This window comes from Danio rerio, chromosome 1 (assembly GCF_049306965.1).
Source record: "Danio rerio strain Tuebingen ecotype United States chromosome 1, GRCz12tu, whole genome shotgun sequence".
Lineage (NCBI taxonomy): Eukaryota > Metazoa > Chordata > Actinopteri > Cypriniformes > Danionidae > Danio > Danio rerio.
Genome location: NC_133176.1, coordinates 50,366,890 through 50,393,278, shown reverse-complemented (window position 1 = coordinate 50,393,278; position 26,389 = coordinate 50,366,890). Strand labels below are relative to the sequence as shown.

At 37.4% G+C, this 26,389-nt stretch overlaps 1 protein-coding gene across 6 annotated transcripts in view; it reads left to right on the top strand.

Moving 5' to 3' along the window:
- itsn1 (intersectin 1 (SH3 domain protein)) overlaps positions 1 to 26,389 on the top strand; it is a 91,193-nt gene that overhangs the window by 3,745 nt on the left and 61,059 nt on the right. For 5 of the 6 annotated variants that reach the window (XR_012388497.1, XM_005170972.6, XM_005170971.6 and 2 more), the window contains exons 2-5: positions 14,095 to 14,158; positions 19,179 to 19,274; positions 25,400 to 25,463; positions 26,222 to 26,382. Coding sequence is in view for 5 of the 6 variants with exons in the window: in XM_005170972.6 (XP_005171029.1) it covers positions 14,131 to 14,158; positions 19,179 to 19,274; positions 25,400 to 25,463; positions 26,222 to 26,382 (349 nt within the window). In the remaining variant the exon portion in view is untranslated. 6 annotated transcript variants of the gene reach the window in all.

The following is a 26,389-nucleotide window of genomic DNA, read 5'->3' as shown; positions in this document are numbered from 1 at the left end:
GTTTAGCTGAGACAATGCGGCATTCACACTAGGTCTGGATGGTAAAATGAAATTATATTTGTAAATTTCCCTTGTTTAAATAACACTTTCAATTAGGGCTATAATATATCGCAGAATATATTAAATATAATGTTAGATTTATTCAATATCGTGCAGCCTTACTTTCAATAAATGTTTAACATGATACCAATGTTTTGAAATGAAACTGAACTACACTGCCTTTGCATTTGTGAATATGCATTAAGTCAGTGGAACCAAAAACATGCTGTGTTTATTTGCTCCCATTACATTTGCACAGGGAATATTCCAATAGCGGTGGAGCATGTAAACGTTTTTGAAAGCATCAAAAAAAATTTAATCAGAAAAATGGCCTTTAATCTGGAAGTAATCTTCATGTAAACGTAGCCAGTGTCTATGGAGCGACGTTTAGATGAGGATAACGCAGCATTTGAAAGCCTCTGCTTTAAGTGCAGACTCAAGAGGAGCTTATTGTTAGGCTGTGCAGTTCATGAGTCATTAGGGGCTATGTGTGTGTGTGTTTTTATTTTGCAACCTCAAGTTTATCCGGCCACTTGCCTCTCCTCCTCCATAGATTCTCCGTTCTCTATTCCCCATCCCCCACAGGTGTACGGCAGAGATTTAGTCTGGGGTGCGAGATAAAAGAGATCCGCAATCCACTGTGCACTGCTCGGTCTCAGCAGGATGAATGATAGGCCAACTATGTGTGTGCGTGGCTGGTCTCTCTCTCTCTCTTTATTTTTTGTTCACTGCTGATATTCTCTCTGCCCTTTTGCTGCTCTCTTTGAAATCTGTTTCTCTTTGTACGATCGTTTTCTCAGAAGCAGCTTTTTTGTCTACATAATTAGGTTAACAGGAAGAGAGAGGGACCCTCAGTCTCTCACCCCAGTGGTCTGCCCGAGTAGACCTGAATTATTTCACTTATTCCCATCTGCTTTTTGCTGAACATGTTGATCTGTTAGGCTGCGTTTACACGACAATGATGTAGCAAAAACTGGAAAATCTTTTCTCTTGCTTTTTGAATAGTTTAACGTCTACTCAACAACGTTTCCAAAATGGTCTGCGTTCAGTTCACACATATCTGCGAAAACCACCATCAATGGTGTATTACATATGTAAAGCCAGTATTTGACATGGTTACTTTGTTAGTAAACAGTACCTGTAGCGAAGTGACAGCGCGCTGGACGTGTTTAATTTGTTGTGTGTATATGATGAGTCTTCGATTTTGGTTTATATTGTTATGTTGGGCTAAACGATAAGTCACATTTGATTGTCGTGTGCATTATACCACAGTCACACTAGAGTTTAAGCTTGCGGAAATCTGTGGTACGGCGCTACAAAAAGTAGCGGAATTAAACAAAATAATTAGACGTAAAAAAGCGAGCAATTGCTCCCTATTTTAAATTCCTGTCTAGAGAGGTCATGTTTGGATCCCCAATTGGTCTCACGCAGTCAAGTGATGCGATTTCGCTGGTTAGAGTTCACCAAGCTTGAACTTTCCAACGCAGCGATCTGCAAAACATGACGCACAACCTTGTGTTTCTGGTCTGACGCATTCGCTTGCATATAAATGGAAGTCTATGGGGAGAAATGTCCAGTGTGGCCGCAGCTGGAGCAGCGTTTACACAGGGTTTATACAATCATGGAAAACCTACAAAAGTCAAAATTTTGCCATGGCATTTTCCATATAGTTGTCTTTACTTTTTTTCCTGTCCTAGGCCAATCACATACTCTCACATTATTAGTGCAGTGTAAGCATTACCTAAATCAATTTTACATAGATATAAATTAAATCTAAATAGATTGCTGTGTGTTTTACGATATGCTGTAATAGATTTGAACATGCATTGTTTTTCTTTTACCACGCACATTGCATGAAACATTAGGCCCTGAAAATTAACTTGAAAGTCTTGGAAAAATCATGGAAAAGTCATGAAATTTTAGGAGTACAAAGGTGTATGAACACTGTTACTACACAAAGCCATAGTTCACTGGCAAACTACGCAAAATATCACATGCGATATCAACATGCCATAGTCAAATCGCAAATAATCATTCTGCAATATTAACAGCTGTTTGCGTAGCTTCTCGGTGAACTACACCCCTCTGAAGTAAATATTGCTCATGTTAAACCTGAAAGCACATGTAAATACCACATTTAATGATGTTTTTGCTCAATATACTTCATAGTTTCACTCGAGTGTTTGAATTAGGTCCTGCTGTGAAATGATGCATCATCTTACACAGAAAAAAGCACGCAACATTTTTAATCATAGCATTCTATGCAGAGACAAATGCACTGCATCATTACTTTATAATCAGATCAATTATATTAAGAAGAACTCCATAAAATAAACCAAATGTTGTCATGGTCATGTGTTTATTAATTTCATTTAATCAAATGAAAGCAGCTGTCTTATTTATTCTCTGTTTTTCCTGGTTTTCCTAGGGGCATATTTGTTTTAGTATTTGCGGTGCGGCTGATCACATCACCACACTTACCTCAGATGATGTGCAAGGCAATCACAGCTTTTGCTAAATCGCAAATGCAATTTCATGTCAATATATCGTTAAGCTTTAATGTGAAGTGAATTAACACTGCTGATGAACGCTTAGGAAATATTTGAGCAACAACACTACTACCATATTTTGTCATTGTTTTGCATGTTTGTTTGCCTTTGCCTTTAATCTACACTCCCCTAATCATGTGCTTTGCATGCATGATGTCATCATTTTCAAAGTCTTTTGTCCGTTTCAGGTGTTTACACAGACATGACAACAGTAGAGAATCCACTTTGAAAGCTTTTCTAGTCCTAAAAACAATGTTTTCATGTAAATGAACAGGCAAATTGCATAAAATGTTTAAATTTTTTTGGCAGAAAATATCATGTTGATGGCCCTTAAGAGTGTTCGGTTCTTTAGGGGGGTTCAGTTAGAGTTCACGCTAGGCCTGGGTGATAAAGTGATAATTAAATTAAGCTAAACAGCACTGCTATAACTATATAATAATTGCTATATCATTTTTAGTATGCATTAATACTTAATGTATAGACTGATTTCACTCGGCCCCGTTTTAAACAGCGAAATCAAAGCTCCAGTGGGAAGATACCTGGAAGTATCGCTTGAGTCACACAGGAATGTTGCGTACGTGACTGTATATATTATCAGCGAAGAGAAAGCAACACAAATTTATGATTTCACTGCCTTCCGAGTGACTCGAAGGTCCGTTCTGAATAGAAAGTGAAAGTAAAAAGCAATATTTTAGATTTTCTGCTAATTTAAGGGAAATGGCGAGAGAGAAGGGTCTGGATGCAGCCCTGGTGCAGTGCAATCTAAGCTGCATCCAATGCTTTAATAGGCTCATCTAACCCCACCCCTAACCCTACCCATCACAGTGACATCACTCACTCCATTTGAGTGCATTGTGTCTGACATTGCATCGCTAAGTGATGCAATCTCAGCTTGCATCATAAAGGCTGCATCCAGATACTATCGGAAATGGCACTAGTTAGCTAACATTTTCTTTCCCAAACACACATTTTAAGATGCCATTTATCAAACCCAAGTTAATGAACTGATTATTTTACTATATTAGATACAGAAGTTTGGAAATAAGTCCATTTCCTTTTAACATAAGGCACTGTTGATTTGCCATTGTGTTCACGTGCTCAACAGAAATGACTGTGATTGGCCGTGAAGGTCATCAGCGTATTGAAGCTAGTGTTTCTCATTCAGTTCAATACATGTTTTTGCAGATGATGTTGTTTTTCTCAATGTAAATATACATCTGCTTTGTGTCTTCAAAAATCTGTTTCATGATTTACAAAATCATTTTACTGCTACTTATTTTAAATAAACAAAAAAAATACTTTAAACTTAAAAGAAATGTAGATTTGACATTTTTCGTGCTAATTATCAATCAATATTGACTGCAACAATTTTACTGTGTTTTATATATTTTATTTATTTCATATTTATTTAGTCATTTTAATATTTAACATGAATATTCAAGACAAAAAAGGCCTTTAAAACTTTATATTCTGTGACAGAACTTACCAAACATCCAAAACAATGTTGCGTGGTGGCTGAACATGCTTGTATTTTTATCCGCTGATGATTATATCAGCATTTGTATCAGTTGAGAACTCTAAAAGAAGTCAAGAAAAGTGTCAGGAATTTATCTGGTCGCACACACAAAGGAAGATCTGATGCCAGTGATTGTATCCCTGTGCTTATAGCTTGTGCTTATGCAAGTGCAGAGGTTTACGATTTTTTTAAACGCATAATTCATTATAAAAGAGCATGTATAAACTTTGATTACTGTCTGATTAATGTGTGCACACATCCTTAGAGAAGCCTGACTACAGCCACATGATCTAGTCTTCCCTCGAATGTATGTCATGTCTATTATTTGTATTTAGCTTTAAGGTATAGTAGTAACTATTTGGTGGTCTGTTAGTCACATGTAAATTCACTTGTTATTTCCTTTAAATAGTTCTTGACACTTTTCATTTTTTTGTTGTCATGATGACTATTTTGCTCTGAATACCACCTATTATTAACCTTAATGCTGCATTGGTTGTTAACAGTAATATTTAACATGTTATTAGCCATAAATCGTGTGTGTTTTGTGTGTGTAGCACTGTAACCTTGTCTTATCATTGGAGAGCAGCACAACTGTACAGGTCCTCTTCCGGAAGCTGTTTTAGTCTCATGGGTGAATTTCTCAGTATCGCCTGAGCCAGGCTCGGGTTCTGCTCAGACAGAAGCGGTGATATCCATTGAAGATGTGCTCTCTGTTCTCTGTGTTACGGCTGAGCTGTTCTGCCTACATCAGCAGCAGAGAAAGCACTTCTGCTTCTGTGTTTACGGCCTTCTCTAAATGCTTCAAGATGGAACTGAACAAATGATCCGAGGTCAGATTTTTGGTTCAGACCCTGAATCATGAGCAATGCGAAAGTGCTTAAGGATGTTATGAAATATTGGTTAGGGTGATTTGCTGTCAGTGATGGTAAAAGCTGGATTCCTTCACGAGTCTGGACTGCATTAAAGGGGTCATGAACTGGCTTTTTAAAAATATTTTAATTTGTTGTCTGAGGTCCACTTATGAAGTTTGAGTGGTTTTTACTTACTAAAACTTCAATATTAAAAAATGATATGCTTTTATACGAACCGGTTTTGAGGCCAGCTCTGGAGGCGTGCAGATTTTCTGGGTGGTGCAAACTGATGAGCATCAAGGAAAGAGTTAGAGATAATTCAATATTGTAAACTTTTTCTTTAATATTTGTGTTTAATCACAATAAGAAAACCTCAAACATAATGAAAATAGAGCTTATTCCTTGTATCATTGAATAGCAGTATTTGTTAGGGCTGTGTGACACAGGCAAAATAAACCTATTAGAATTTTCTTGAACAATAATGCGATTTAGATTTTAATCGTGATTTTGACACACAGACGGTTTACAATGTGAATCCAGAACATATTTACAAAAATATAATTAGATTTTTATCCAGTGCTTTTTAATTTTATCCAATGGTTTGTTAGTTTGTCATCCCCTGGAAAAACGGTTGATGGTCACCTAGCAATGACAAACGACAAAAGAGTGCGAGCACAAAGTGAGTTGAAAATACTGAAGGAAGCGACGTGCTCCTGCTTTCCACACGCTTTTAGATGCGATATGTGACTGACAGGTCTTACAAATTAGATTTAAGATTAGATGTGCAAATTGTGCATGTTCAAATTGTAATTTCAATACAATTTCAATTAATCGCACAGCCCTAGTATTTGTTATTCGTTTAATTTTGTTAATGTGTTATTTCAGTGAAACATTTATGTCGACCTTTTCATTGTATTTATTTCGCAAAATAATTGTATTGTTCTTCCTACTGAAGTGCGGCAGGTAACAATAGTATGTGTTTAGCCTATTTTTTGCACATATAAAATGAACCCCTAAAAAGATAATATTTTAAATGGGTCAGATAGGTATTGATTGTGATTTAATGTATTCCAAATGCTAATAAACAGGAAAAACTGTCTAATTTTTTCAACAATTAATCTATAGCCTAATTGATCTGTGAACTCTTTATTGACAATTTTTGTAAATTTGTGAATAAAACATGTTATATCTTATTCTAAAATAATAAATAAATAAAATGATTAATAGCTTAATAGATTAATTTAGCAAACTTCACAATCCTCTGCATCATTTTGACTGTGTTTGTGTGTCTATTTTCTGCAAAAAGACTTATGCAACGAGCGCTTATCCATGACCAAAATTTAAAAAAAAAAAAAAATTATTATATAATTTTCTCCTCATCCACTGCTTGTTTTTTGCTCCTTTATGGCTTGCTCTAACCGTTCCCTGTACAAATCTGTCTTTTCCCCTCCTGTGATGTCATAGATGGGCATTTCAGGACCTGCTGTTTTCCAAGCCTGCTGTCAATGATGAATTTTATTTCAGAAATGAGGACGTTTTCAGCTCTGATACTTGCACGATATTGCTTTAGTTGGATGACATTCATTATATTTAAAGCTCAAGAGAAAATTTAAACTCACTTCATGACCCCTTTAAATATGGATTGGGTGCAGATTTTGATTCATTGATTGTTGAATAAGAGTATTTGGAGTGTAAGTGGAACCATAAGCATCTAAACTGACTCTTCTCTTATGCTCTAAAAGGAAACCAGTGACTCTGCAATGGTCCTTTCTAGTTCGGTATCTGGTATTGATATTGACAAGTAGAAATGGCATTCATTCTGCCAATCTTTTGATTCAAGCGTCTGCTTTTGCACTGAATGTGAGCTGTGTGTAGAAGTTTACATCTGCTGTATTTCCATCTACTCCTATTTTGGAGCCAAAGCCAGGAAAGACTGTTGTGCTTCTGCGAGGAATGTGAACGTGTGGGTTTGTTTGGCTTGAGTTGTTCACACAGGACCCCAAGCCTTCTTGGAAGGAATGCAGACAGGAGTGTGAGTGTGATGTTGACACTATTATTAATATTCACACTCCCTTTGACCCCAGGGTCTCACATCACCTGACTAATGAATCCACAGCTGAATGTGTGCGTGGGGGCATGCGTGCGGGTATGTGTGCGTGCGTCCTTGCGTGAGGGCGGGTGTGCGTTTTTACATCATATGTTCAGGCTAAAGTTGTAATATCACTTTGTAGACTGATGGCGACTAGAGGCTGATTTATACTTCTTCGTCAAGTGTACGTGTATGGTCCGGTGCAGCCTTCGTGCGGTTGCACACCCCTCGCCGTGACTGAAGCCGATGTGCACCTTTAAAAAAATGTAACCACACGTTGTAAGCTCTGTGATTGGTCTGCTTGGTAGGAGTGACAAGTGTGAACGGTGCTAAGAGCTGCGAGCTTGATGGAGTAAGTGCTTGCAGGAGCTCCAGATGGAAACTTTTGTTTTGTGTTTACCTTATGATTTAAAGTTGTTGCTCGTCCGCTGGTTCCTGCATCTGAATGAGCAAGTTTTAGCTATATGTACATTAAGGTAACATTCAGAATAAAACAAAACACCTCTGTAAATCAACAGTCTCAAACTCAATTCCTGGAGGGCCACAGCTCTGCGCAGTTTAACTCCAACCACCTCTAACTCACACCTGCATAAAGGTTTCTAGTAGTCCTGAACACCTTGATTAGTTTGATCAGGTGTGTTTAATTAGGGTTGGAGCAAAACTGCAGAGCTGCGGCTCTCCAGGAATGGAGTTTAAGACCAATGCTGTAAATCCTATATTTTGCTTTACCCAGTGACACAATTGTAGCACATGACATCATCACCCTTTGCCCCTCCCTCTCTCAGCTCTGGATCAGCGGCAGGGGGGAGAGACTGCTCATGAATAAGAGAAAATCTAAATTCATCTGAGACGTGCAGGTCTTCTAAAACACTGCTTTGCTTGTGTTTAAATGTGTTTCCTTTTCCTGGGCTTTCATTCCGAAACGCCAGTGTTTGAGAGCATTGTCCTGAGGTAAAGCTTCATTAGAATCAGAAAAAGGGTGACAGGGAAAAGTAGGTCAGATGCTCAAAGACAACACGCACACATACGGTCATTAGCAGGGCTGTGACAAGGGCCGGTTCTACTGTGTGACAGTGTCACTAGCACTGCAGTGTTTTACAGCGCACTCTGCCAGTGAGAGAGATGGTTTGACTCACCAGTGTCCTGTTTAATCAGGGGAACTGGATGTTTTCAGTATTGAGTCAAGCTCTCTGTGGAGGGCTTAGTCCTCCATCTTGAGAAATACCCCCATTGCTTCAGATTAAACCTCAGACAGTACAAACACACCCTGCAGCCAGTGGTATTCAGACATAATGGATTTCTGAAAATAGTGCGTTCTCTGTAAAATAAGAATTGTACACTGCTTAAAAACAACCCGCGCTCGAATTATTACCAAAGACTAGTGTTGTTCAGCATGAAACAACTTCACATTTAAATGTCAAATGCATGGAGGGGAAATAAAGCATTGAGATCAGCGTTTTTTGCAGAGTCTGTAGGCAGGGCGATGTGATGCAACGTGAATGTGAAACATCAAGATTTCCACACAGCTTCAGGTTCTGCACTGCTCTCTGCCAGCTCTTCAGAAGAACAGTCATTAAAAGCTGTCAGCAGTTGAGTAACCACATCAGCGCATATCTGTTTTTCATCACATTCCTTTTCTGTGTGTTGTAAAAAGCTTTTTTTTTTTCAAGTAATAAAAAAAATTACTTGCATTATCATCTCACTCCTTTAGCAATATGGTTCTTTGTTCTGACTTACTTAAAGGGGCAACTATTATGCAAAAGTCACTTTATCAAGGGGTTTATTCACCATTATGTGGCAACAGTCTGTGAATATAACCAGCTTCCAATGGTACAAATGTATTTATTGTATTTTTTATAATCACACTTGATAAAAACAGTCTGCAGAAACACTTTGATTGACATTCTTCTTTTGTACGTGTCATATGAGGGGGAAAGCCCTGTTTATTAATGACAAACTCTTCCTCATTAGCATAGGACAGTCTTGTTTTTGAATCTGCCACTATGCTGACACACAGGCATGTCATGTTTATTAAAAGCAACAGTCACCAAAACGGAATAATTTGGATTAAAGCCTTAAAGAGGCAGTTTGAAAGAGTTATAGACCAATGTTTGTGGGGGTTTTTTGAACTGAAACTTATATACATACAGATCAGAGGCTTATTTTTCATCTTGTAATAAACAAAACAAAACATTTTCTCTTAATTTACTTTTGTATTTTTTATTTTTTGTTTTCCTTATTGATACCTTTGAAAATGCTGGGACTTTGAGAATCAACAAACAAAACCTATAAAGGCAAAACAAATGTTAAACTTCACTTTAATAATCCTATCGCATAGTGGAATATATATAATATATAATAAAAAAAATTACTTGCATTATCATCTCACTCCTTGCATTATCATCTCAAGAATAAACTGGAGCAAAAGCTTCCTGTTGCATATTGACGAATGTGTGCTAATTAGGATAAGTATTGTTAAGGTTTAAACAGTATTACTACTTTTATCGATACCACTTAACGGTTCGGTACTTTAACAGTTTTCTTATCTGTACTTTTTGTAAAAGAAAAACTAATTGAACAGAAATTAACAACACTTTAAAGTAAAAAAAAACAATAATTGTAAAACAAATAAATAAATAAAAATTCTGTAAAATAATGTACAATGGTTTGAAGGAAAATTACTAATTACTATTACTATTCTTCTGGAGAAAAATCAACATGTTTGCCTTTTCTGGCAGAAGTATCATTGTTGATTTTTAAATGAACGCAAACTGTTGTAGTTTATTACCCCTTCACTGCACCTTCAGCAAACCTCCTAATTCCTGCAGCACAAGGACTTTTATGATTATTTATGAGCATCAAAAGTGGTGGATCTGTTCGGGAAAGTGTTTGACTGCGTGTCACTTCATCCCAAACGACTAAAAATAATACAACGCGATATAACTAAAGCAATCTCCACTGTGCTGAGCGAGAGTGACTCGCTTCCTGTTAAACTGAACAGTCGCAGGTAAAATGCAATGTGAGTGCAGGCCGAGGGGGAGAGGGGATGGGGACAATCACAACCGTACCTAATGTAAATACTCCCTAACATTCTCACATGCATGTCCTTATGCATCAAGATGCCACTGTTCCTGAGTGTATAGGCAGGACCTTTGGCCAAGACTGCATTCTTATTTCATAAAAAAATAAGAATTGTGAGTTTTGATTTAATATGACTTTAAATGCCCTGATAATAAACTGTACGCTTTCCAGATGTACTACAACATGTTTTCCCAGTGCTTGGAGAAGCATGTTTGTTTGTGTTTCTGCACAGAACAAAAAATTCCATTATTCAGCACCAGAAATTAAGAGTTAGGGTGGAGGAAGAGTTTGAGAGAGAGAGAGAGAGAGAGAAAGAGAGAGAAAGGGGGAGGGAGAGAGAAAGAGAGAGAGAGAGAGAGAGAGAGAGAGAGAGAGAGAGAGAGAGAGAGCGCAGTCTGGCACTGATTAAAATACTTTGGCCAAGGTGCCCCTGGGTGTCTCTGCTGGAGACTTGTGTGTGTGTGTGTGTGTGTGTGTTTGTGTGAAAAAGATAGAGAGAGAATTCTCGCAGTGCGTTTACACAGCTGGGAGATAACTAGTTCCAGACTGAACCTACATCCACAGAAACCCAGAGCTCCAATTTCTTTTTTTATCTCTTCTCAAAAAAACAAAAAACAAAATTCTGCATACTACAGTATTTACTACATTACTGTACTGAAACTGGCTTAAACAATGGTGTTTATATTCCAAACCTGTATGTGGACAAAAAACAGAGAAGACTTGGGGCATAAATCTTGTGCTCTTTCAAGACAACATAAGACAAACTTTATGAATGCTTTTCAGTAAATTTAATTTAATTCACCTTTATTTGTATAGCGCTTTAACAATGTAGATTGTCAAAGCAGCTTCACATAAATTGTCATAGTAAATTCAGTTAATTTAAGCTCAGTTCAGTGTGGTTTATCGATCCCAAACCATGCAAGCTAGAGGCGACAGCGGAGAGGGAAAAAAACTTCACCGATTGGCGAAAGTAAAGAGAAAAAAACCTTGAGAGAAACCAGACTCAGTTGGGCACGACCATTTTAATTTCTTCGCTGGCCAAACGTCTTGTGCAGAGATGCAGTCTCAGCGGCGGAGGCTGGAAGCTGGCCTCAGCGAAGACTCGTCTATCCCTGGAACGTGACTGGTCTCATGCTTTCCACTCCTCTATGACCACCACAGCAGCTGCTCAGGATACGGCCTGGTCCAGCATATGGAAACCTTGGGATCATCTTGTCGCTGGTCTTGGATCGAATCAGTGACTGCATAGTCTGAGGGCCTCGTGAAGAGTATTCCCAGGTGGAAATAGAGAATAGAGAGAATAATTAGCGTAGCTGCTGTTAATAGTGTATATAAACAAGATGCAGAAACCTGTGTGGAAACCTACTAAGTGATGGACTGAGTGTATGCTTTACTAAACAGATAGGTCTTTAATCTAGTTTTGAATTGGGAGAGTGTGTCTGAGCCTCGGACATTATCAGGAAGGCTATTCTAGAGTTTAGGAGCCATAAATGAGAAGGCTCGACCTCCTTTACTCCACTTTAAAGTAAAGCTATTGATCTCAGTAACTTCTACATGATCATAAGCATGTAATCTGCCATTGTTGTTGTTAATTTTTGCATAATATAGCTCTGTCTGACTATGGACGTGACATGGGTAAAACATCATTGTTTCACAAAATATACAGTCTAGCACCCAGTTCTAAAATAACAGCAGAATCCCTCTCCTAAAACACTGAATCCATCTGGATGAAATGCAATATGATACAAAATTTTGTGCATATTCAGCTTAACGCATGTCCATGTGGAAAGGGCCCGATGCCTTCAGGTTATTCACATTTTGATTGAAAATGAGAACTAAGCAAAAGTATGTGCTTATGCATGAACAACTGCAACACTAGAATTTTCTCTAAGAAGTAACTCGTGTCTACTTCCTCTTGAATCTGCACTGAAATGATGGTAGTGGCTGTCTGTTTTCCATGTTGTGATTTAAATGCAGTGTTTTGTTCTGTACTTGGTTAAAAAATAAACACAAAAGTTACTGGAATAAAAGATTTATACACACAAAACACAAAATATGTGATGATTTTTTTTTTCTTTTCTTAATTTTATGTCAACTTGAAAGATACCATAGACATTTTTAGCTTCTTTTTTTTAAATGAAAATGTTATTTTGCTCTTTTATAAACTGATTTACTTATAAACTTCCCCCGTGCCATAACAACATGCGATGCGACAAGATTCGAGCAACAAGCAATTTGGCTGTCTGCACTAAACTCAACGCGACATGACATTTAAATATCAGACACTGCAATTCCAACGAATTGGGAGGCATTATATAATCATTACATATTTAACATTAATAGTCTACTAATGTTGTTGGTTTGCACTGAGTCACAGTTCTGACTTTCATTTTCAGTCAGTTTGGTAGTTATTTTATTTTCAAGATCCGAAGTCAACTTTCTGCTTTCAGTAGTATGGCAATAAGTGTAGTTTATTTATAAACTAATTTCGAGAGGATCACGTGCTTATGATTGCTTGGACCAGCATTATCTAATTCACAATGCACCAATCAGACGATTCCTAAGCTACTATAAATATCCTAGGTTACGTATCACAGCTATTTTCGTTTTGAAGAATCCCCCCTTCCACCCCCACTACTCCTCCTTCCTAGATGGGTGGCACGGTGGCCCAGTCCTTAGAACTGTTGCCTCACAGCAAGAACATCTCCGGTTCCAGTCTTTACCAAACCAGCTGACATTTCTGTGCAGAGTTTGCACGTTCTCCCCGTGCTCATGTGGGTTTCCTCCGGGTCCCTCGGTTTCCTCCCACTGTCCAAAAACAATCAACCTAAGATTATTGACTAATCCAAATCAACACTATAGACAGGCACCTACCAAGTACTTATCTCTTTAAAGAGCAACTACTACCTGCTCTTCAGCCACCATGATAGGGGATTTCTCGACATCTACCTGAGCTCAAACTCCTCTCTCTCGTCTTGCTACGAGGGGGAGTCTCGGGCTTGAGGATATATAAGCTCAAGGCTTTCTCCTGGGACAGCATGCCAAACGAGCCAAATCAATCATCAGCCAAGTGTGAACTCTTGAAATGTCATGCAAATGCTATTCAAACTTACATTAGTAGCATTTAACACTTTTATCGCATGTCATAGCATCGTGTCGCATGTTGTAAGGACACTGTGTTACTCTTGAAGGCTGGTTTATACTTCTGCGATGAGTGATCGTCGTGACCCACGGTGCCTGCTTTGTGCGTAGCCATGCATTTATACTTCTGTATGCTGTTTGTATTGCTTGCTGCTTGCAGGGTGTTTTGTATTTTCTGAATGCTACTTTAATGTACAGATAGCTAAAATTCGCTTGTTCAGAGGCAGGGACTGGCAGACGTGCAACAACTTTAATCGTAAAGTACACAAAACAAAGTGTTTATCTGGTGCTACTTCACGGGACTTGACACTCAGCGGCGAGGGCTATGTGACTGCGTGAAGGTTGTGCCGGAACATACTTGTGCGATTGAAGGAGAAGTTTAAATCAGTCTTTGTTTTCATGGAAATAAGGGCAACTTGTTACTCTCATTAGCAAATAACAGTGATCCATCCATCAAATTGATTCTTTATTTATAATATCAAGTTTTGACGCACAATTTTTTTTCTAATTCAGGAATTTGTTGCATTACAATAAATATTTTGTGCTAAACTGTCAACATTTTAAAACAATTACGCTAAAACTAAAAAGACAACCACAAAAAGTAGCTGACCTATACTTGGGGGTGAAATTCATTTGGTGGATGTTCTGTGTTTTCTCGCAGGAGGTTTTCTGCAGGTCGGTTGAAGCTCACTCAAATCGTCTCTTCCTCTTTGTCCCCAATTGAGTGATTTTGTTTCAGGATGATGAACAAGTGGTGTTTCTTTATGTTGTCTCTCAGAGGATGTTTGAGTGAAAGAGCTCAAGGTTTCTTTGTGTTGTGTTCTGCAGGTGTTTGCGGCTGGACGGCAGCTGACGGACTGAACCATGGCTCAGTTTCCCACACCCTTCGGAGGTGAGTTGAAGCTTTGACAGACAGACTGATGCGCATGACTTTGTGTGAAGTCGGGTGGGTGGATGTGCATGAAGTGCTGTGTGTGTGTGTGTGTTTTTGTGTGTGTGTGTGTGTGTGTGTGTGTGTGTGTGTGTGTGTGTGTGTGTGTTTAAGAGAGAATGAATTAAAGTGAGTCAGTGAATGTCTGAAACAATCAATGAATGGAAGAGAAACGCCCTCACAGAGCTGTCGTCTCCTTGGCTGTCAGTCATGTACAGGATTTCATGTGTGCTTTTTACTTTCTGTTTCTCTTTTTGGATTTTAGAGTAGCATACAGTGGGACTACAAAAGACTTACAAATTTTTTTTTAGTTTAGATGTATTATTTAGATTATCCAGAGCTTCAGCAATCAGTCGATCAATTTATAATAATCAATAATTAATTATAGGAGAGTAATATATATATATATATATATATATATATATATATATATATATATATATATATATATATATATATATATATATATATATATATATATATATGTTGTAATTATTGTATTGTAAAAAGGGATTTTAATATACAGATTTTAGCATTTACCTTGAAAATGTGAAGCAACTCGTTTTCCCCTTTTGTTAATTAAATTCAATAGACTCTAATCAAATAGGCTCTTATGGCTTTTTTGTACGATATTCTGTAATAATGGTATCTAAAAATGTAAAATATTTATCTTTTTGTTATGTGAAGGATACCCTTTCACTGGCTTTGCATACTTAACAGTAGTGGTTTAGTTTTCTTCTTGATAAAAATAAAGCATCTCCTGTTTTATTAACTGTTTGAAATATTATGAACTAAGCCACTTTGTATTTTTTCAGTAATTTATCAGCATTTTTCAAAAGATATGAATGCATTAAACTCGTCTTTAATTAAAATGTATTTCACGCACAGTTATTTGTACTTAAATAACTGCTATCAGATGGAGAATTAATAATTGTGGCAAGCTTACATTTCATGTTACAAAATGTATATAGTTTGTTTTTCAACATTCTAATGCCGTGTTCACACCAAACAAGGAATTATGTATTTGAGTTACACACAAAACAAATGCAAACGCGTGAGTAGAGGTGAATTTTCACCATGGGATGTAAATAATACGGGAATGAGTGATGCTTTTGTCAAAAACATGTAGGATTTGCCTTAATCACATTCACAGAGTTTTGTGCACCTCTGGATGGTGTTGTGAACTCAAAAGGCAAAAAAAAGGGTACCAAAAGGCAGAGCAAAACATGCAGTGCACCGCGATGCAGAGGCGGACAATTCGGTATCGGTTCAGTTATAATCATAACCGGTTATTATTGACGTCATTTATCTCATATGCGCTCTGTTGGGAGGGAGGCGAGCGCGAGTATTTATAACGCTCTAACTACTTAAAACTCTTAAACTGTGCACAATTTCACTGTGTGTGTTTGCTGGATCAGTCTTTCACTGACATAAACAGCAAAAGCCCCTATTTCACTGAGATCGAGAGAATGAAAGTACTCCATCTCTCTCTCTCTCTCTTTCTCTCTCTCTCTTACACACACACACACACACAGTGACCCATTTGACCTGCTTGCTTGACTTTTCTTCTCTCGGCTGTTTTACAGCGTTACTTCTGGATACAGTAACGAGCACGTGTTTGCAGAGTTTTTTCCACCGTGTTTATCATGCATCAGCTGTGATCGCCGCTGCCACCTGCCGCTTATCAGTATCATTCATCTGTGAAGAGCGCAGCGCGCAAGAGCCAATCGCAACTGTTTTTGTTGAGTGTGTGACCAATCAAAGAAGTGTAAGAGAACTAGACAAGGATCAGAAAGTGAGCTGGATATTTGTATTTGTTTATAATATTTGCTAAATGCTCATGTTGTTTAAAGGTACAGTTTATATTTCTGACTGTTTGTATTAAATGACAAAATTGTATTACAAATAGTATATAAATATAAATATAGTCATACATTTAATACAAGAACTGCTGCTGTGAAGAAAATATAAAACTGTGTATGGAAAGCATCGTCAATGAACCGAGATATCGAATTGAACCAAATCGATGGCATGATAATCGTAACCGAACCGTGAGACTAGTGTAGGTCCACAGCTCTAATACACAAGCAGGAGAATGAAAACATAGGAACCGCCATTTTCAAATACACAGCTGAGACATTAATCCGTAATAATAATTACATGTAGTAATGAGCCATGGTCGACTCGAGCTCAAACAAACCTTGTCGACATCTTGATGAACAGCTACAAAGCCAAGAAGAACTAAATCTGCTGTGTCCTGTTGTTGTTTTACAAGCCCGTCTAAAAGTGCGAGCGGTTTCACTTTTTTCAGAGAGCTCGCCGCACATCTATATTTGAAATTACAAACTTCTTGAGCTCATTAATAACGTGTGCGTGATTATTGAAGCGCTCTGATATCCGATCCTTTTAGAAACGGACAAACACAAGAGTGAAGCACGAAAAACAAAGGAGAAGCCGGCAAAAACAGCAGTAAATGATGCGTCTGCAACCTAAAACAAAAACAAACTGCCATGTTTAACTATTATCATCACCTTTTGGACTATAATGAACTCGGAATGACGGAATTACTTTCTAACAAGAGGTTACCTGTGCTGCTGAACATTAAAGATGCAGATGAGAGGTTTGCACTGACTGTATATTGGATGTTGTTTTTGAAGCCAAATAAGGACTAAATGTATGCTGTCTGTAATTGATAACATATCGGAGAATGTAAGAGTCTGTATGTGTTCAAGCATTTATTTATTTATTTCATACAATTGCAGACATTACAGTGGGCTATTACTCGCTGTAATTTATTTGCAGTTATAATTTAATCATGTTCATAGAAAGGTTAGTAAAGAACATTTATACACAAGTATTTATGTGTATAAAGCATCTGTTTTGAGAGAAATGCTTTTCATATGACATGTGAACGACCCATACAGCTTTACTGTAGACTTTTCCCCCAGTAAAAATGACGTTGTCTGAAACTTTGTCAGACACCACGCCCAACAAAATAGTACCCTTTTGCCAGTGGAAACCCAAGGAAAAGCAAGGTGACCGGTACAGACTTGTACTGTACTGTACCTCAGTGGAAACAGGCCATGTAACAACAGGTACAAAGTAGCAAACGAGAACTCAAAAAAAGACTTTTTCTGCTTATTCAAAGTGTTTATTTAAAATGAGTTGAAACGTTATTCTTAAGTTTTTGTTGGGACAGCTTAAAATTCCACTTATATTTGCCAAAATTATTAAGTTTAATTTGTTTTGGGACAACATGCAGGAATTGTGTGGAACTCAGCATTTTTACAGTGTAGTTTTAACCATGTCTAGACTTATAGGATGTACAGTTAAAAACATTTTTGCAGGTAAAAATATCTCGCAGGTAATTTAGTGCAAATGAGCCAATGACTATCTTTACATGGACATCAGTAATCGTATTATTATCCTTAATCTGAATAAGACAATAATATGATAATGGTGTTTACATGAGTTGCTATTCCTTTTTACATGTTATAGCACATAGTTTGATTAACGTCATTGCGTCAGCAGGCTATCCACATTTCCTTTCATGGTTTTTCGGTGTTTTATTTTTAGTTTGTTGACTTTAACTGCAGTTCGACAATTTCACTTTCATTCAGGAACATTTCATTCATGCCGGCGTGACACTGAGGTATTTAATGCAAGTATAAACTACTAGAAGAGTGTTGTTTTAATGAAATTTGATGCCACACACATAGGGGAAAAAACTCTGCATTTCACGATGTGTGTGTCTGTGGTCTTTTCTGACTAGGTAGAAGTAGTTTCAGAGAATAGTGTCAAACAACCATTTGTAAATGGAATATCCTGTCGCCAAATGCTGCGAAAAATCCTACATGACGGTAATAGTGTGATTAAGCTGTTTACATGTCTGTACTGCACTTTAATAATTTTACGAAAATCGGCATGCTCCAAATGTATTAATTCGATTTTTATTTTGGTCAATTATGACTGTAGGCTGATTAAGGTAATCAAAAACCGCTGTTTAAATGGTTAAACTCTTAATCTGAGTATTGTCTTAATCGTATTAAAATCTGATTATTGGTGTCCAACGTATTTCATGTGGGTGCAGTGTTTCCTTTAGGATTTTTTCCAGCTGTGTCGTTATATACCACTACCTGTGTCGTTATTTCAATGACAAATGTCGTAAGCACAGTATTACAAGTCGAGATCGCATTTTTGTAATAGCCTACAGCATGCGGATCTCTTTGCTTGTGCGCCGATTTCCTCTGCTTGTGCACAAAACTTCTTGAACGCCCCCTCAAATATAAGCCGCTCCTAGAGCGTGCAGATCTTCTTGTGTGATGTGCGCTCTCAAATAAACGCTGCTGAAGTGCAATTTAGTGCGTTTATGTTACGAGTACGTCTCCAGCATTTATTAGATTTGCTAGGAATATTTATGAATTTCTCAAATAGACCTACAGAGCGATATTAATGCGTCCTGAAGTAAAGCGAAACGACTACACGCTGTGTTTGCTGGCCTCATGCATCACACACCTGTCAGTCAGTCTGTCAGCATGTAACCTTTAAGGGTTAAACAAATGACGCACAGCACTACTACGGTTACAGAAAAGTTTGCACTGTTTTAATTCACTTACCTTTTAATACTTTTGGTGCGATTATTACCAGCTATTAAAAAAATTAAATGTTTTGAATGAGAGGCTCTAATACAGCCCTGGCGGGATCAATTTTGGCGTGGCGCCCCGTCATGGAAGAATGAATGTAGCAGAAACCATGGGATGTTCTATTTGCAATTGGTGTGAACTTGGCATAAAACTGTAGGTGTATGATTTTTACTAACAGATTTTTATGCATAAAACATTGTTACTTCATGTCTTTCGCTAATTAGACACAATAAAACATAAGAGTTTGCTTGTTTTTAGCTGTGTTCTGTTCATTTTATGAAAATAATGGCAGATTTAATCCATTAAAGCTTCATGCTGATGTTTGTCTGTCTTTACAGGGGGGTCGGATACATGGGTAATATCTGTGGACGAGAGAGCCAAACATGACCAGCAGTTTCACAGTCTCACCCCAACACCCGCTGGCTTCATCACAGGTAATCACCGCTGCTTTTCTCGCTGTGAGACTGAATGAGCTTTCATCCGAGCTGATGGTTGGTGAAACCCTTTGGAGTTAAGTCAGAAATGTGGGAACAAATTATTCTGAGTTCTGTGCAATCGCAAATGACCACCAGCAGTGCAGACTGTCAAATGTTGTTGGTTGGTTTTGGATATTATTTCTATGTTGGACACACAAACACAGAGATGTGGAGCAAATGAGGCAAACACTGAATAACAGAAGTAACCTTTTTCCCATCTTCCTTTATTTTTTTAAATGCATACCCCATGCTAATAAAAATTCCACAGAGATTCTTCATGACTGTTTACTGAAACTATACCACTTCCTGTTTTCTGCGTGGATGTCTACTTGCATGGTTTATATTAGGGGTACAATAATACAGACTTCTCATGGTTTGGTTTGGTTTTGGGTCACAGTTTCTACAAAGTAAATATTAATTAAGTAAAAGAAACTGACACCAAATATAAAAGCAGATACTTATGTGCTATAACGCTGTCACTAATGATTAAATCACTGGGGAATATCCAAACGAGAACGTTAGAAGAAAGAATTGGAGCTCTGACATACAGTTGCCCATCCTTTACATTTTGTGATTATATCTCGGTTCTGTTCTGTTGATGTGATCCAAAAAATATGACTGGTTTGTGCTACGATTTTATGGAGATCCCAGTGTAGCGTATTACAACCCATTGTTTTTTGCTTTCCAGGTCTCCGCACAGGTCACATGACTGAAAACTGTCAATGCTACTGTTTAGGTTGTACCAAACGGTTCAATGTTATATTAAATATTGTAGCATCTTTAGTAATATGCAGACTCTCATCAGTCTTAATGAAACGCAGTCTGAGTAATGTTCAGAGGAAACAGGCTTCACTGCTGGCCTACAGTAAAACCTTTGCTCGTTTACATTAGTCAGAAAAGCAAACATCTAACGCTTCTGCAAACATTTGCACAATGCAACTGTGTTAGAGTTCAAATTTAGATCCACAGGCAGTAAACATGTAATGAAAGTTTTAGGAACTGCTTCAACCTTGTAATAAATGCATTTACTTAATTCTGTAGTGACCACTTCTATTTTACTTTTGCAAGCGAAACAGGTACTATTGAATGAACAAAGCCATACTATGAGACTATGAAATACTATGAGATAGTGAGCAGGAAAATAAGTGGACTTTCTTCCAACATGTGTACATTTAACATTAGAAAAGAATGCCAAAATTTTGGAGTCTTTTACGCTTTTGTAGTTTACAAAAGCAATATGATTAAATGTAGCTTTGGGTACTAAAACTCTGAAGCCAATATGGAATAAAATGTCTATTGTTTTATATTATGTTTTATCTTTTCATATTACATGTATTACATTAGTTTAAGTTATGGTTTGCGGTAATACTTTCGCCATCGTTTGAATGACCATACACTTACACATTACCGTGGAGAAGATGCAGGCAGAACCAGTGAATAAACATTGCCAGCTTGAAAGTACTGTCTTTGCATTTTAGGAAGCAAAATATTATGTTTAGGGATGGACCAGAATGAAAATTCTCGGCTGTAACTGAAAAAAGGAAATAAGGCCGAAAACCGAAACACTGAAATAAATGACGCCAATTATTAGCACCATTCCATTTATGACGATGACTGTGTTCTAACCTTACTCTAATCAAGGCATTGCAATTTTATAAATGAATATTAAATAAAATTAAATGTTCATTTAGTTTATTTTGTGGTTACTATGGTTTACTACAAAAACATAGTTTAAATGTAGTTCGCTTTGTGGTTACTATAATTTATCATAAATCCATAGTATAACAATAGTTAATTTTGTGGTTACTATGGTTTCACAACAAAAAACGTAGTTCATTTTACTACAAAAACTAGTAGTTTAACTTTAGTTCGTTTTGTGGTTATTATGGTTTTCTACAAAAACCATAGTCATTTCATTCAGCGTCAATCTTTGAAACCCCTTTCAGGCAGTATGCTTGAGCATTCTGTTTGAAAGGGGAACATTTTCTCCAAAATTGTTTCCAAGCTTACGATTAAATTTCATATTAGGAATCACCAATAAAATTAAACAACTTTCACTTCTAAACTTCCGAATCAAACAAAATCTGCAGATACTTAAGTCTGAGCCCCTCCCCCAGAGAATCATCAGTCTATAGGCGGGGCTTCATTCACCATATCCGCTTGTTAAGTATGACGCCATGTGAAGCGGCTTCCGGGTCCAAGCGCTCTGTCAAACTGTATAGGGAAACTCATCAAATGTTACTAATAAACGTTTACAAAGCGCTGTAATACTTTCGAAACTCATGATCTATATATATCCGATGGCCAAAAGTGATAATTTTTTTATAGATTGTTATAATTTTAGTGTTTGTGTTGCAGCAAGTTCAGAGACAGTAATGTGTACACTATGATTTTATATAAAATTCACTTTTATGTATGATAGGACTATAAAGGGGCCATAAATGAATATTTTCTCAATTCAAATGAGTAGCGGCTTGGACCCGGCAACAGTATATCATATGTCTTGAATTTGACATTTACACCTTATTCACACAGGGCATCAGTGTCAACTTCCCATTCACTTTGAATGGATGACATCAAGCAATGCTGAACTGAATTGTGGAGTGAATTGTGAACTTTTCATGTGCCCACTGAAGCGTCAGCCAATCAGATCATTTTATGCAAATACCCCAGCTCAGACAGTAACCAATTGTGGATTAAATTAATTGGCTTACGCTGCTATGGCAGTCATGTCAACCCCAACTTCAGACAAGCCTTCCGTCAAGCGTTGACACTGAAGACAGACAGTAAAGTATCGGGTCAGGCATTGGTACTGTTTTAAAAACACTGATTTGGCACTGCTATTGTAAAGCACTTTGGTCAGTCTTGTAAATAAAATAAATTTAAAACCATTGTGAAAAACCCAAACAATACCAAATCCTAATGAAATACATGCTGTATTTTTTGCCATCCTAATTTGCCATTGGATTGAGGTAAACAAATCTTAATAAAAGGAGCAAATGAGGGCTTAGTTTGTTAGCTTTGTCAGTGTGATGTTAACCAAATTACTAAGGAAGAACATGAAGGAATCAGATCAGGGTGTGCCGTTTCTCAAGTGTCATTTCACAGCCTTTGCTGATGCCGTTTCTAATCTCCAGCTGAAGCTTTGACATGTTTGTTCCTGTATTCAAAAAAAACAACATCTTTCTCCCTCGTGTCTTTTTGGAGACATTTTGCAGAGACTAGAACAATACATTGACAGAATTGTTGACAGCAATCAAAATTCCCCTTGTGATCTCACTGTACAATGCAGACAAATGGGCAAATTAAATTCCAAAGGGCCAATCAAAATCACAAGACCCAAACCGTAAAAAAACTGCTTGTCCCAGCTGGACTTTGGACGTCTGCTGAAGAGATGCCACTTGTGGGTTTCCTGTTGACCAGCGGATCTGAAAGAGCCTCTTTGTGTCGACTGAAGGACAGCTTGAAAGAGTGAGTGTTTTTGGCTCTGAGGGCATAAAGGAGGTCTGTGTGTGAGCGCCGGGAAGACACCTGTTATCAAGTGTTTAAAGGAAGGCGAAAAGGTCATCAGGTCTGCAGAGGCACAAACTCACAGAAACACACACATCTTCAGTTGCTAAAGGGAAGATATGAGTTGTTCGGGCTGCAGAGGCGTCATTAGTTGACACAGGTTTAAGATCGTGTTATAATATTCTAGTCTGTGAAAGAAGAACAAAACTACAGTTGACTCTTTTACATGTTTGTGTTTGTGTGTTTTCTATATTCAGGTGTTGACTTAAACAATGCTATCTTACAGCAATTCATAACTTTTGTTTTAGTAGCTAATTCATATGAATTTGTACGATCTTGTTCAGGCCCGGATTGGCTAATCGGGAGAACCGGAAGAATTCCCGGTGGGCCGGTCCGTTTTTTGGCCGCGAGGGCCAGTGTCCCTAGCTACTTGCACTCTCAGCAGTTGCACTTTTTAAATTTATTTGTTTATTTGAGCATAACCTCACTCTTTTTAATCATTATTTTGCCGCAGCTCCACTCTTTTTATTTATTTTCTCGCAGCCCCGTGAGCAAAATGCAGCCCGCAGGTTAATGATGATCATTAACCTGCGGGGTGCACCCCATTTCACCCCAAACAACGGCACCTTATTGAATATTAATTAATATTAACAAATATTACACCTGCTCAATGAAAATCAGATGATTCACTACATTAATAAATCTGATGTAACTTGATCAGAAATCTAAAATGGGTACAAGAAGAGTAGACATCAATAGGAGCAGATAACCTAACATAGCTTGACAGCGCCATCGTGGTCTAGTGGTTAGCACGTTACGTAATGAAGCAGCTGACCCGAGTTCGATCCTCACCAGAGAATATGTTTTTTTTCATTTTCAGTGTTAAGACATAAAATACTGTTTGGGTTACTTATGTAGGGATACATCTTTTTTTTGTGTGACGACTGTTACAAAGGACTGGATATCTATAAAGAATTAATGTTCTCAATTTATGAAAAACATTTGAAGTTCTAAAGCAGCTTTGTCCTTGAAAAAGACATGATAGTGTCATTTGAAACTGAATTGGAAATGACGTTATTTTAATGTAGTCAGTTGACTACTGAGGTGGGCCGGTCTAAAGCTTGAAACTCCAGAGCTAAAATAGAGTCCCACTCTGGCCCTGATCTTGTTTGTATGTTTTGTCTGATCTGCTCGTCCCCAAATTATGGCTGGGTTTATGGGTGGAATTTGATGCCATGCATTCTCTCTAAAAAAAGTACATTTTTGTACAACTGAACAAAGTAGCTACTAAACTGACTAAATGTATAAGAGTTAGGTTTTTTCTTGAGATCAGGCGGACTTAAATGTGAATACACACACACACACACATATATATATATATATATATAACTATAGACTAGAGCTACACGAACTTGTGGTATGCGATAGTGTGGTTGAGTGTTTTGATAACTATATTTCTTATGATATAACACTAACTTGGAAAACCAATTTTATCTGCAATTTAAAAAAAAAAACATGTATTTATGTTATGTTAAAACTGTCAAGGTGCAAATATTTAGACCAGAAATTTGGATTCTTATTAACAATTTCCTCACTTGTCTGCCACATTCGGTTTTTATTTTCAGCTCTAGGTTCACCTCACAGCACCTACTGTAGGGGTGGGGATGTAGATAGTAAAGACCCCGTCTGATTGGGTCACATTTAGATAATCAACATATCCATGCAGCAAACTAATTCTTGGCACATACAATTTTTTTAATGTATTGCTCTTCATGATAGTAAACCATTTTTTATATATTTTGTGCGGCTCTAATGTAAACTCAATCTTTTATTTTCTATTAAATTAGTCGCAATTTAACAGCCCTAGTTGGGCTAACAGGACAAAATATACAGTATAAAAATCATATCCAAGTCCCAACAAGGATAGTAAACTAGACTCTGTGTTTGCCCGTGTGTGTGTCTGTGTGTCTGTGTGTCTGTGTGTCTGTGTGTGTGTGTGTGTGTGTGTGTGTGTGTGTGTGTGTGTGTGTGTGTGTGTGTGTGTGTGTGTGTGTTGAGCAGTATAGGCAGTCATGAGGGCAGGAAGTCAGTGTGATAAGTTAGATAACATATGAGCACACTGACTCAGCTTTCCTATCTTACTCGAGCTGTAACCGGCAGATCCCTCAACCCAGAGGCCAGTGTCACTCAAGTGCGCTCGATAAATCCTGCGCATGTTTGCTGAAAACGTGGTTTCAATGGAATTATGTAATCTTACGTAATCTTGGGTTTACCAAAATAATAAAAACAATTTCATCATTTTAATGTCAGAGAACTGTTTTGAGATGTTCCACGCTCTGTAGGTTTGGATAATATGGACACAATATGGTTTGTTTTTACTTAAACATAATTAGTAAGTAGTAGTAAGTAATACATGTTCAGAATTGATGCATGAAATATGAAGGTAGATACTATACAAACTCATCGATTGACAGAAGTTGCAGCATCTTGCACATGAAAAGGCCCAATTGTTGTTAATTTCTGCATACTAACTTTAGTTTGCCCCCATTTCTTCTTTTTCTCTCTCTATATAGGTGACCAGGCAAGGAATTTCTTCCTGCAGTCAGGTTTACCTGCCCCCATCTTGGCCCAGATATGGTACATAATTTCTATAAATATAAATGAATTGTACCACCTTCATAAATCCACTATGTTCTGCTGTTTTATAATTAGTGCACACTGTAAATAAATCATATTACACAAAAAGAAATGACCACAATGCCGTAAAACATCCTCTGACAATGTTTATTCAATTGCAGGATGCATGTACTGTATATTTTATAACTTGTAATTTATTGCCTGAAATTAAATAGTGTTGAATTTACCTATCAATATATCAAGATTTGACCTTAGAAATGTACTGATAACCGCCATAAACGGTTTGTTGGCAAAGGATAAAGTTTGAGTGAGTGTGCTGTCTATATACTCGAGTATAATACATACAAAAACAACACACAATTAATAAAATGATGCAATGAGCTGTTATGAAATGAATTTAATACGAAACACTCTAGTTTACAAATGCTCTTGCTTTTTTTAACTGTAAATTGTATGGTAATTTGTTGTTGCTTCCAAACAACACGACAATAACTTGATCTGTATATGCAGTGGCAACACACTGTTAACCAAGAAACAGTCATGTTTTTACAATATTATATTAATTTAAAACGATTGGTGCGGTCTGTGATTGTGCTGACTAGTGTGTGTGTGTTCTGTATTTATGTGTAAACCTTGCATAGCAGGTTGCAGATCCAGTATGGCACTGGCATATGTTATTGGAGTCTGCTGTGAAAGTTAGTCAGTGTGAGAGTAGCATCATTAAAGTTTGTGTATGTTTTATTTATTTATTTTCGCAGGGCTCTGGCCGACATGAACAATGACGGGAAGATGGACATGCATGAGTTTTCCATCGCAATGAAGCTGATTAAATTAAAGCTGCAGGGTCACCCTCTTCCTCCATCACTGCCCCCCTCCATGAAGCAACAGCCCATCTCCATACCCCCGCCGACCCCTTTTGGTAAGAA